The 13,930-nt window shown below is 36.7% G+C and overlaps 1 protein-coding gene across 8 annotated transcripts in view; it reads left to right on the forward strand.

Annotated features, from left to right (window-relative positions):
• KCNIP4 (potassium voltage-gated channel interacting protein 4) overlaps nucleotides 1-13,930 on the forward strand; it is a gene marked incomplete at both ends in the record, with an annotated part of 467,162 nt that overhangs the window by 401,970 nt on the left and 51,262 nt on the right. For 3 of the 8 annotated variants that reach the window (XM_082315067.1, XM_082315066.1, XM_082315065.1), the window contains one exon: nucleotides 9,639-9,773. The exons of 4 other annotated variants lie outside the window; for them this stretch is intronic. In XM_082315067.1, the coding sequence (XP_082171193.1) occupies nucleotides 9,639-9,773 (135 nt within the window). The remainder of the gene's footprint in view (nucleotides 1-9,638; nucleotides 9,774-13,930) is intronic. One more of the 8 variants, XM_082315068.1, reaches the window with a different exon arrangement.

A 13,930-nucleotide genomic window follows, 5' to 3' on the forward strand; every position in this document is an offset into this window, starting at 1 on the left:
TTAAGGAGAATTTGTTCCTTCAAAGTGACTTCTTTAATTATGATTTTTAGAAGACTAGTGAAAAATTGACAGTATTTGAACAGTGCTATCTAGATCATTAATTCTTGAACCTATCTGATATTAATTATAGTCTCAGAATGCAACTGTAGTCAAGATGAACTAGAAGACTGAGTAGAAGTTCTGCATTTTGGCACAAGGTCGTGTTTGTGTAACAAGTTACGCACCGGGCCTTACGGAGGATGGGATTTGCAAGAATGTATTTGTTACTTCTAGCCAGCCTAATTGCAAATCTATCACACTTACCCAGCCTCTAAAATTCATCATGTGCACATACTAGATATTTTTAATTAACTTAGTGCTTGTTAAGACTGTCATCTGTTGCGTGCTTGGAAGTGGTTTTCAAGCTGGAACTGTACATACAGTTGTAAAATCTACAAGAGTAGCTGCATCATTCTTGAGGAAACCAGAACACTTTTGAAATAAAATACTGCTCTGACTACTTTGTTAGTAGGAATACTGCACTGCATCTAACTACATTAAGTAATTTATAATAACTCAATTCTGTACCAAGGAAATGTAAATGTAAACATCTATGTTATGCTTGGTTTTAAAGCTAGTTGATCAACAGGAAGGATTGATGCTCTTTTCTTCTATTTCTTTATAATATTTTTAATGAAGCATTTAATGAATGACACTATTTTTAGTTTCTTTAAATCTCTTTGCAAAAGTGAAAGGTGTATTCTTCGTTACTTTGTTGTGCCCTTTTTCTGTCTTGTTCAAAAATGTTATAGATCATCAATGGAAAGTAGAGCACTTTAACTCAAGACTGGCAGTTTAGACAGCAACTGAAAACTATCAGTGTTTAAGAAAGTCTTGGTGCCTTCTGTACAAATGTGGTGTAATGTCACTATCACTACAAATCAAAATGAGTTTTATACAAACCACCAAAATTTGCAGAAAAATGTTAGCAATCTGAGTATGGAATATAAAACTTAAGCTTCGGACAAGTCCTACTGAACTCTGTGGAAAATTTGCTGTTGACTTTGAAAGCAGGCTTGGAAGTGACCTACTCCTGAACAATCTAGGTCAGAGCTGACTCGCTTGGGGCTAGTTCAGCAGAATCAAGAAGTGTGCACTGGTTTCATTTCACCATTTTGTGAAAGTTCTCTGAGCTCGCAATGACACATCTCTCCTAAGAACTAAATTCATACAAAATATTTGAAAAATGCATTACAGTGATACCCTAGAGCACTGCAGGTTAATTATTTCCACTCAGAATAATTGGATAATAGCATGAACACTATGAAGGTATACTCCACAAATTATTCATTAAAAGTATCTCTTTCTGGTCTTCTTTAACTTTCCTAATGAGTATGAAAAGACTTTTTGCTACAAAGTACAGAGATGCTTATTAAGGGGTGTTATAAGTGGCCGCCATTTCCAGCAGCTTGGGGCCCAGGGATTCCCCCTCCTGGCTGCTGGAGCACAGCCCAGTGTGCCTGGGGGTCTTCAGCCCAGGCCAAGGGATGTGGCTGCTGCTTTCCATTTGCATGTTCAACCAGTCTGTATCCCGGGCCCTTCTTACCCACCCCACAGGTCTCCCACTCGCTGGCTTGTCCAGCTTGGTGCTCACTGCAAACGTGCACACTCACATGCTCGTCCCACAGGCACCGTGCTCTTGTGGGTCCACTCAAATACCAGAAGAAACCCTCTCCCTGCCTGATACCCCTGCCCAGACCCAGGGTCGCCGGCTCACCGGCTGGTCCAGCTTGAGGTTTGCTAGTGAATGACACCCCATGCATTCCTGATTTGGGGCAGATACAGACACTTGCCCCCCCCAGCAGACAGCACCAGGCACACGTGCTGTGACCTATGGTCCTGCTCCAGCTGCCAGTGCTGAGCCCCTCCCTCATGCTGAACCCCCCTAGTAGCTGTTTTTCAGGGGACACACTGCTCCCACCCACTCCAGTGCATGGCACAGTGACCCCACTGGCCCCAGTAGTTGATACCACAGGCCAGGGACACCTATACCACCAGTCTGACTCCAGCTGCTGGCCCTTTGGCAAACGGAAGCATATTTGAGTCCAGCATTGTACATGTTCACATATACATGCATACAGTTTCGATAAGAAGCTAAATATGGAGGTAACAGATATTTGAAAGGTCTCTCACTATTTTTAATCTCTCCCTATTTACTTTTTCATTTTAATTCTGAACTCCTTTTTAACATTTTCACTTTTTCTCTCTCTTTCCTTTCTCTGCTGAACCCTTCTTTTTCATTCTAGCTCATCTGGTATTAGCCATTTGATTTCTTTCCATCATCTGTCACTCATTTTTGAAAGACTCATCTTTTTGTCTTCAGTTGCTTTCTCTAGTCTTTTTACAACAGTATTTTTCTCACTCTGCTTTCATATTCCACAGCACTGGCACTGCATATCACTGGTTTTTAGTTCTCCGGTTAGAAAAGATCCTTCATTTTGATTGAAGCATCAGTTGCTTTTCCTCCTTTACAAAACTCAGTGAATCTCCACTAAACCAGATAAACTCAGTTTGTTATCACTATTTAATCACAATTATTAGTTCAAACTCTTTAGAAGGTTTTCTTTACAGGTTCATGCTGCCATGCCTGCCATGCTGAGCCTACCAGCCCTGTAAGCAAGGGAGTACTCAGAGGGTCTCTTACCCCTGGTCACTGATGCCAGCCCTTCAACTTCTTCACTGACCAGGGACACTACCATTGAGATGTCCAGATGAGTCTGCCCAGTGTTAGGGCCCATTTCACTGCTACTGAAGTATCCACCTTGCTGAGGCTATGATAAAACACACTTATTCTTCAGTCTTTGTATCCATAAGCTGTCTGCAAGATCTCAGGTTCCTCGGCATCACTTGCTTTCATCTGCCAATCTATTTCTGTTGCACCAAATTGCTTGTGAATAGATGTAGCCAGTGTGACTTTTCCTAAGTTGAATATGAGATAAAGCATTCTTGAGCCACATAAAGATTTTCTTTGGCCCAGAGTTTATATTTGCTGCTTGTTTCTTTGAGAGAAGCTGTCATTCCATTAAATCTATACAAACATGTTTGAATCAAAGCCCAATGAAAAGTAAAAAAATAGTTCTTTTATTTCTTTTGATTCCTACTTACACACTGAGTTTTAAATGTTAGAAAATGTTACATATAAAATCTCTTAGAAAATGTTACATATAAAAGCTGTTAGCTGTTAAGTTCTGTAGTTCAGCATTTTTATTTCAATTCTAAAATCCCTTTGAGCAATACTAAATTAGGAATCTCATTAAGAATAACATACAACTATTTTATTGCTCAGGATAGTAAAAGAGCCTGACTTAAAACTATTGTACTGGACAGATTTTTTAATTTTTTAATTTATTTTTTTTAATTTCTCTGCACCATCTACTACCTTTCATCTGATCCCTTCTTTAACTTAAAAATCTCTTCCTCCTAATCTGTCCCCTTCCTAGACCCCCCCAAGATAACTAACTTTCTGTTAATGTAATTCATTGTGTAGTAATTTGTATATATTACAGTTAGTTAAAAACTTCTATACTGTTCTCATAAACAACAGAAGGGGAAAAAATGAAGAAAACTGCATAGTTCAGAAACTGCAGTCAAACACATCTGGTTCATTGTGCATTCTCTCATATGCTCACATGGTCCACTTCAAATGAGTTTTTCTAAAGAAAGCAAATTTTCTGGTGCAAATACCTTTGCTGTCACAGGGGACCAGCTTAGTTTTACACATGCTCTGGGAGTGCATGTGCAAGTGTATAAAGTGGTATTAAATGAATGAAGTGGTATGGAAAAACTAGTACATTTTCAAGCTTTGCACTGAAGAAACTCTGTGATTTTCAGTGTTTATACTCCTAGAGATGTTTATAACAGTTTTAGATAATGTTTGCATTAAGCATTTGCATAGAAACTGTCATAACATAAGCAGTTTTTAAGGTTGAAAAGCTGTATATATGCCATGGGAAGGCATGGTTTGAATAATAAAGCTGTATTTGGAAAATATAATGAAAACTCTAAAGACAAAATTATGGCCATTTCTTTGTTTTATATTTTTTATAATTTGACACTTCTCTATTTCTTCTCTCTGGTGATATTAGCTTTTTTCCTCTCTTCTTTCATCCTTTTCCACTTGCCAATCCCACAAATGCCCAAATGTAGTTACTGTTTTTGACAAGATCACCTGTTCTCTATCTTTCATTTTCAATCCATGTTCAAGTGCTTTTGGCCTCCAGACTTCCTAACTGAGCCTAACCTCTAATTTATTGGTAGAGAAGTGTAGCTACCAGCTCCTAATCTGGGTCTGCCATTGGGAGGCTGATTTAAAACAGTATGTACAAGAGAATGCAAAGTGAAGGAGAGTAATCTCACTCTTGAATGTGTGTTTCAAGGTAGTCCCTAAAATGCTGCCATCCATTTTTTCAGCTCAATACCTTGGTAGTTTCTCCTTGTAGCAGGTCTGATGTGGTTTATATAGGACTTTAGCCTAGTCCATGAAGTTGAGAGGTGTATTTTGTGACGAAAAACAGAAAGTTAGGGGCTGTAGAGGAAGAATCACTAAAAAAGCATAAGTACAGACAAATGAGATTGGCAAGAATATTTCCCCTGGTTGGCAAAAAATGCTGAGGATCTGTAGAGTAGCCTACTGACAGCTCACACAGTTCCTCAGCAGGTGTTTCCAAAGAACTGAGGCTGAGACTTATAAATATTTATGTTGTACATAATTTTGTTTCATTCCCAGACTCACTACACAGAAGGAACACCTACTCTGATTTGGCTCTCTTCCACAAGTCCTGAACTGTGAATATGAAATCTGTGCTTCATTTTGTCTCCCTTGCCTCTCCATCTGTGCTGAACCATTAACAGTTTAGTGGGGCTGCCAGCCCTTAAGGCCCTGGGAGAAATTCCGTCATACAGCTGAAACTGAGCATAAACCATTATGCCAAGAAAACACTTCATGCATTTCTTTTTGTTTTCAGTATCTTTGTCACTTCCTACCAAAATTTTAGGTTTAGGAAAATTACCTGTGCAGCTTGGCTTTCAGGTCTTATACTAACGCTCTTCCAAAAAGATCACATTCAGAACGAGTAAAATACAGGTATTTTTCCCATTTTCATGGGAAGACTTAAAATCCTGTAAGTGAACAAAATCCAAATTCCAGCACTACTGGGAGCTTAGCTGTACTGCCAAGGCAGTGGATGTGGCCAGTGGATTGTAATACTGCTGAGTAAAAAGTGGAGTGAGACTTAAACAGTGGAAGCTTTCATCTGCTGTCTTTGCCAAATAAAGGAGTGAGACTTTGAGAAAGAAAACAGTAAACAAAAATAAAAAGCCATGGAGGGAAAAAGAGTGGGGAAAAAAGACGTAGTTTTACAGGTGACTTTTCTCTTTCACTGACAGTGAAGGAAGAATTTGTTGGGAGAATTGTTTTTGGTTTTTGAACTTCCTATTAAATAAGATGATTACCAGACCAAAAAGCTCTTTTAAGTACTCAGATGAGTGTGCCTTCTACGTTGACATTTATCACCCAAATCCCATTATAAAAAGTCAGCAATGAGGTGGGAGGCAAGGCAGGAGAGTGCTGCTTTGAACAGAGGGCATTTGCTGCAGGCAGGAAAGGTGGGCAAGACTTTGGGGGCAAGGGCAACCACAGCACAGTCCATCTTCTGCACTTAGTGGGGATGCAAGACAGACTATCTGATTTATCTGCTACACCAGCAAAAAGTAGCCTACCTGCCCTCGCTTTCATGCTGACTACAAAGAATTTGCAAAGAAAACAATCTCACTTAGAAAGAGAGATGTTTTGCCTCTGAAAACTCCTGCAAAAATCCCTTGGTTTTATAATCTTTCCTGGGGTAGTCTCACCTGTCTCTGTAACAACAGGGCAATATGTAATATGTACTGTCTTTCTAAAGCAGGGATCATACATCTGAAAAAAGTAAATATGTAAAAAGTTAGGATAGTCTAGGTATAGATGTATATGTATATGATTAGGAATATATGGTCATTTATGAATCACTTATGATTTATAAATAATAATTTTTATATTCTAACACATCCTTTTTCCCTATCTTTTAAAGTCTTTTATGACTCTATTAATTTGTTACTTAACAAGGAAAAAATTTTGTGCTTCTTTGTGTATTTTTTTTGTAACCAGCAGTGTGAGATCTACATCAACCTCTCAACATTGTGATATTGGAGAGACTAGGTCACACACATAACAATGATCTGGATGCTTTTGGCCAAATATGATTTTTAAAAGTAGCAATTCAAAAAACAATTGTATTGATCATGTGTATGCATGGTATTCTCCATATTAAACTTTTATTAGTAAAACTGTAGAGTAACAGTTCTCAGTTTAAATATCTGTAAATCAGATGTTTAAGCTATTGGTGCATTTATCAACTGCAACTACAGGTATAAATCATGCTAAATAGCAGTCACTCCCAAAGGATGTCTAGTATGCCCGACATCTATATGCAGCACACATATCAGTACAACAGTAACTAAATAGGAGAATATGTAAGCCATGCTCCACTTACAGAGTGTTTTGTGAAGTGTGAACACCTATTGGGACAATCGCCCACAATTCCAGGTGGTGTCGTGCGGAGATGAGTTCTAGGACACTCCCACAGTGAATTCTGGGGAAAAGTGTGTCTCACGGTTTAATTTTCATTGCAGAGGAACAAATTGTCAAACCCAAGAGCAAGCAGCACCAGTTAACTAACCTAAATTTGAAGAACCTTCACACTTAACCGAGAGGAATTTGTGGCTGATTGGGTTAGGGATAACAGCTATGAAATCTCTAGTCAACCAATTATTAAAAAAAAAAATCAAGAAGAGTTTGGAAAATTCAGCTCCTTCTGAATATCTCTTTGCAGGCTAAAAATTATTATTATTCTATTCTAGAAGTCTGAAGAAAGCAGCGTCGGTCCATCATTGTCAGTGTGTTGGTGCTTCATGGCTCTTCATCTTTTCATGAACAGCCATTTTGAAGACTGGTAATAAGATATATATTTCTCTGGTAATAAGATATATATTTCTCTTACTATATATTAAATAAATTTTAATCTATCTTAGATTAATTAGCTGCTTAATGGCCACAGCTTTTTCTTCAACCTGTTTCAAACTGGGAAAATAGCTACAGAATCCACAGAAATTATTACATATTTCATCTTAATTAACACTTATAGTGTTTCAACATATATTAAACACTGACTCAGCATAGACCCAGTGTGCAATATGTTTTCTCTGTATTAAGTAGTCTTTTACTCATGAAAAAATCATGTTGAAAGCTGTGGTACTGAGCAGGAGGTCATGACAGTGGACTGGAATAGCTGCAGAAGGGGCTGACTGCAGCCACTGGGAGCAAAAATCTTCCGTGCTGCTTCCTCATTCTGTGAGAAGATAAACCAATTCTTTCACCTCTACCCTGATCTTAGCATCAACATTTTAAATTACTTGCCAGAAGTGAGTGCAAAAATTATACTGTCCTCCTAAGTTACTCCTCTGATATTACATTCTCCCATATATTTCATTTTATTTTTGACCTTGGTCATACCACTGCAAAGCCCATATGTTTTGCATTGAATTCCATGAGCTTTTGTGTGAGCATAAATGTAGCAAAATTATTTTCTTACTCAAGGCTTTGAGCTTCAAACCCTTGGGAAATGATACGTCCCTTTAAGTTTTGCAAAGCACTGTATACATCTTCAGTAATTACATAGGTTGTGGACCTATGTAATTATGTAAGTAATAATGGCCAGTAAACCTTTGCAAACCTTAACTTAAATCAACAAGCTAGAAGTAGATATTTGTAGATCATGTCTATGCTGGAAGAGTTACTAATAAAGAAAAAAATGTTTAAGATAAACAATTTCCTTTGTGTTCAGATACTTACAGTACAGGCATAGTGTGATATTGCAGGCACTGCCAGCTGAGGCCATAAGGTATCCGTTTAAAGGCTCAGTTTTTGTAATCAAACTAAAAACATGGAGTTTGAGATACCCATCAGATCACAGATTGTCTTTTACTTTATTTGTTTATCTGCACAGTGTTTCTGAGTTTAGCTGATGGTTAAGTGTTACAGATAAGTGTATTCATTCTTATTATTTGTATTAAAAGGTTTTGACATTTCCAGAGATGGTCATTTAGGTCCATCTGACCTTGTGCTGAAGCTGGGTTGTTTCACCCATTCACCAGAGCCGCTGTTCTCAGAGAGGCAGAATTTATCCCGTAATAGTTGGTTGATTTTTTTAAAGCTGTGGTTGAGTCTTTCCTATTTTTCCCCGTTTCTTTAATTTCATTTCCTTCAATGTTTTACTTGTATACAAACTGAGAAATATTTTTTCTTTCATTTACAATCTAATATCCTTAAAGCCTTCTCGCTTTCCCCTGCTGTTCCCAAATACAAGTACATACTTTCTCAAGATTGCCTACAAGCTCCGCTTAGTGTTACAGGTGGGAGATTCCCACTCTGTCTGGTTTGGTGACAGAGAAGAAACTATTCTACATCATGTCACTAACACCAGTATTCAGCACAAGTGCGGTAGTGGGGATAACCCAGGATTATCCTGGTGACTGTTCTGCTAGTACAGGAATTGTCAGTCGTGTCTTTCCTTTCTTTCCCTATCTGTTTTGCATTCTTGCTGTTGCAGCAAGAGCCATCACAGAGCAGCGTTTGTGTTTGAGTGCATACAATCAAGATGAAAACTGCAGGAGTTGCATAATGTCCAAACCGAGCTCTACCTTTCTCAGGAACACAAATCATTTACTCAACTGTTAAGATGTTAAGTCTGTCATTTGCAGCAAGTATCCATCCAGAAGATGCTTGCTCATATCACCCATTTTGTATAAAATGGTTAGTTAGACCTCACAGGCAGTTACTCTGACAATTTCCTTCACAGTAAATAAGGATAATGCTGCTCACCTGCTTTATGGCACATGAACATAAACTATTTGGCCATGTCAGTATTTAAAGATGAAAATATAAATAATACTTATTTTTATATATATATGTAGAATACCAAATATTAAGGAAAGGGAGGCTGGCTACACATCATGGTTGATATTTTAATATTCAGAAAAGGCAAAAGTACCAGGTTGGTTATCGCAATTGCTAAATGAATTATATGGGAAAACTCAGCCATGGAACTAGAAGACTGCCAGAAAGGACAACAAAATATATCTTTGAGATTTTATTTGGTTTTGGTTTTGTTTTCCATATGAAACTTCAAAATCAAATAGACTTAAAACTCTTTAAAATATTTTAGTATTAAAATTTTTACAAACACTCTTACCTTGTGTTGTTTCAAATATATAATCTGATACTTCTCTGTTAGATGTTTTAAAGTGGGTTATAAGAACTTTACAAGAGATGCACATATACAAGAGACGCACATATACAAAAAAATTCCCTTTATTGGAAAGATACAAAAAAACCCCACCTGTTTTGTTGTCCTGTTCAAAAATCCTGGTTGCCCTTTGCAATTCAGGATGGCTGCCATCTGTTTGGCCTTTTCCCATCAGGATTCTGCTATAAAGATGAACTCTGCAGCATGTACAGAAATTGTTCTCAAGCCTATGTTAACAGTCGTGATAAATTATTTTTTTAGGTTTCCTCTACGCTCAGAACAGTACCAAACGCAGCATTAAAGAGCGACTTATGAAGCTCTTGCCCTGCTCGGCTGCCAAAACGACATCTCCTGTTACTCAAAGCAAGTTTTATTTTTCATTTGATTTTTTTTTAGGTTTGCATGCATCAAAAGTTATACTTTCATTAACTGCTCATTTGAGACAAGGTATCTGCTGTATGCTCTATTGAGGTTTAAAAGGAAGTGATGAACAGATTTGTGAGCTGGTAACAGATTTGTCGGTGCACAGCAGGATGGCAAGATACCAGTGCCAGGGTCTGCCGCATAGGAGCTGCTGGGTTGGCACTTGTGCTCTGCAAGCTACTTGAGAAGTGACTCACTGGTTAAATTAAATATCTGCTCTCAATGTATTTGAAAAGTGGTATCTTTTTTTGTACATGTGTGCACATGTCTGTGTGTTCTTGCTATCCAATATATAGGATAGTATCAGCAGTACTGGTCTGGGAGGAAAGGCTTGGCCCTGCAGGTTTTGACTGTGTAACATCAAATCATTTAGAGACTGAGACCTAAAGTATGTGTCTGAAAGAAAAATAACAATGAGACTGGAAAAAAAAAAAGTATGTGAATGTAGAGATAAAGGAAAAGCACACTGACACTACCTTTAATGTCTTGATACGCTATGAGGAAATAAAATCTCTTCAGGGCAGCTAACAGATAAAAATGGCGGAGGGAGAGGGAGGGAGGAAGATCCATACATAGATACATACATACATATATATATATACCTACATAGAGGTTAATTATAGTAATAACACTAATGTCTTCCTATATAAATTGGCTACTATAACTGATTTTAAAGTATGCCTGTGGGCCTAATTCAGGCTAGATTAATTTGGCTTAATTTTAGGCACTAATTTGAGCACCTAAAATTAGAAGCTGAGCAGTCCCTTTGCTTCTGGTATACTCTTATCATAAAGTATATCAATCAATCAAAGGTAAAACAATGCCTTCAAGAGCAGTTCCTTGTGTCCAGTGATTGTAGGACAACCTGAGGCAATTTGGTTACAAACACAGGCCCCTATTAAGTGCCTAGACTTCAGTGGTATGGATCTAGACTTTCTTTTTGCTGCCCCACTTCACTGTCTTTCGTATGCTCCTCTACAGAGAAGACTGTGGTACTTGATTTCCTTTCTAAATATTTGAGATCGCAATGAGGAAAAGGACTAAAGATGTGGATGCACAGTGGCTTTTTCATGGTGGCTTCAGCTGATGTGTTTTGCTTGAAAATAGGGTAGCTTAAAAAGGTCAGTTACTGTTGTGTTACCTGATAGTAATTCTTTATGTAGTTGTTGCTTTCAGTTACGTGAACTGAGTAATATAGCCTTAGACTATAAAAAGAATCATAAAGTCAGAGAATGGTTTGGGTTGGAAAAGGCCTTTAAAATCATCTAGTCCAACCCCCATGCTATGGGCAGGAACATCTTTCACTAGATCAGGTTGCTCAAAGCCCCATACAACCTGAACTTGCACACTTCCAATGATGGGGCATAGAACAGAAAAAGGAAATAGAATAGAAGGTTTGATCTGTTTGTTTGAAGTTGGTTGGAGAGCAAAACATCCTTATTTCTTGCACATTTCTATGCAAGCTTTTTGTCTGCACAGGTAACATAAAAATATTTAGAGTCGGTCTTAATAACCTTGACCATGCAAAACTTGTATTTTGTTGCTGAAAGTGTTTGTTTTATAAACTAGAAAAGAAGTCAAAATAAAACTTGCATTAAATATTTCATATTTGAAAACCAACTAGTAAAAAAAATGCATTCCAAATTTTTCTCTGTACTCTCATTAATAATGAAATGCTATATTAAGTAAAAATGTTGTATTAAATAAAAATACTATATTAAATAATATCATTGTAGACACACATTGTTATTAGCTCATTTTGACATAATATGCTATTTGATTTCTGCTAGCATGAAAGAAGCAACATTGTAACGTACTAGGAATGAAGCCAGCACTACCTACAACAACCATATAATCTGAACTCCTTAGAAATTTTAAGGGGAATATTTTTAAAACAAGTAATTTTTTTGAAATATACATAGCCTGAATTTGCACCTCTCTGCTTAACTTCTATCAATATGTGCAGAAAAAGGTTACTTAAATAAATAAAATCTTATTTCAGCAGTCCCATTGAACAAAGCATGTCAAAGAACACTTTTTCTTATTTGTGTGCTTTAGCCTAGTAAGCCTAAACTTAAATCCATCCTGCCTTAACTAACTGTTTAAATGCATGTGCTAGAGATAGGACTAGACTCAAGATGGTTTTGGAAATGAAAAGCATGTGTGCATGCAGTTATTAAATAGATAGGGGAGCTATAATTTGATGGTTGTGCAGACAAATGCATGTACACAATTTTCACAGATATGAACTGAGCCCTAACTTTGGGCATGCTTCTCCAACTGCCATTATTTGAAGAGTATGTCTGCTTTTTGCATTGCTTTTACCATTTTCTTCTTTAATGAACAACAAAAGGTTCAAAGCATAGCTCCTGTGGCAAATACATTAAAAATTGTCTTTGCTATTTAGCTAGAAGAAAGTACTCATTAATGAAATCAGTAAGAATATTTTGTTTAACATATTAATGAGTGAATATGAACTTGTTTCTATTTTTCAGTTGACATGTGTTAGCCTTTTATTAAAAAAAAAAAAAGAAGCCTTAACTTTCTTAGGCTAAGGAAACTAGAGAACTGAAATAACTAGTTTTTCATTAATGCCATAGAAATCATTAATGTTTAGAAATAGATATATTTTCACACATTTTCACTGCATATTTTAAAGTATAGATTTTTTTTTTCCAGCCTGGATAACAATAGCCATAAGTGTGAAGAAAAATATTAAAAACCTGCAAGTGACTCATGAATGCTATAGTATTTTAATCAGCATTGCTGGTACATTACAAGAAAGTTTACAGTGATCTTATTTTTTGATTATTTATGTCTATAAGAGACTACAGAAATAGAGTGTGAAAAGACTGTTGTACTGAACCTTTGCATTAACAGAAAGACAACATCCTCACCACACTGCAGTCTTCTACATTCTCACCGAATCATTAAAACGCAATAAAAATGTTCGTTGCTAAGGATATACTGAACATTGTGCTCAGCATCACATTGTCTGGCCTTTATCTGTAGCCTCACATTTATTATGTGTATTCATTTACCTTCTAGAAAAGCTTGTAGATGTCTCTGTAGGTAACCAGACATTTCACAAATGGATGCTTAGAGAGCTCATTTCCAGTTAAGTCCCTTTCTAAACAATAGCTGATTTAAATCCAACATAACTCTTGGCATTTAAAACACAAGTGACTTTTCAACAATATTTATTCTCAGGTTGATTCTTTTGTCAATTTAATAAAAGCACCTAGCATTGACTTGCAGTTAACAAGAAAAATTTGGCTGCGTATCTACGGCATAACATTGTTATAGAGACTCTAGTGACTATACAAAGAATATAAAAGATTAATCCCTTAAAACATGATGGAAAGGCTTTAGAAACTGTGCGAAATAAACCCTGGATGTTCTTATGCAGAATTAAAATGGGACTCAAAAACTTTGCTACACCTTCCGTAGATTAGGAAGACAGCTTCTTAACTCTGGAACTACTTTATTCCAATTTCATCTATGAAGGCAGGATTTTCAAGACTTCCTATTTGCACCTCAGAGTGTCTTTTTAAAGGAGAGAGGTGAAATTTTCTTATAATTATGTGAGTTCAGATACTGGCCCTTTAAAACTACTGTCAAACATCATAAGGTCGATGTAAAGTTGTGTCAGTTGGGGTTTTTATCAATAGTGTTTAGACTGGAAGTTTTCACAAAGATGGTAGTGGTCTATGAGTCATATGAGATAATCTATAAGGAAAAATGAAAGAGAAAAATATTATGGTTTGTCCATAAGCCAATACACAATGGACATTCTGAGATAAGACTGCAGGTGACACTGAGATCATCTTCCTGAGATAAGTGCTAACAGCAACATCTCTTTGACAGAAAAGACAAGGCCCTACAATTTTGTGAAGATTTATCCGAACAGTTTATATATTATGATTATATCTATTTAAAGGTTGTTCATTTTTTGTTTAGCTGAACTATATCTTCTGATGCCAGACTTCTCCCAAGCAGCTGAAAGTTATTATTACTGCATTGTAGGAGAACAAAAATATGTGAAGGTGTAAGCATAATACTGTTTTAATGGAGTGTCCTAATATTGTGCTCTTATGAAAATTGAACTGAATAAAACTTTATTTCAAGAA

This window comes from Platalea leucorodia (genome assembly GCF_965183815.1).
Source record: "Platalea leucorodia genome assembly, chromosome: 6".
NCBI classification, from domain to species: Eukaryota; Metazoa; Chordata; class Aves; order Pelecaniformes; family Threskiornithidae; genus Platalea; species Platalea leucorodia.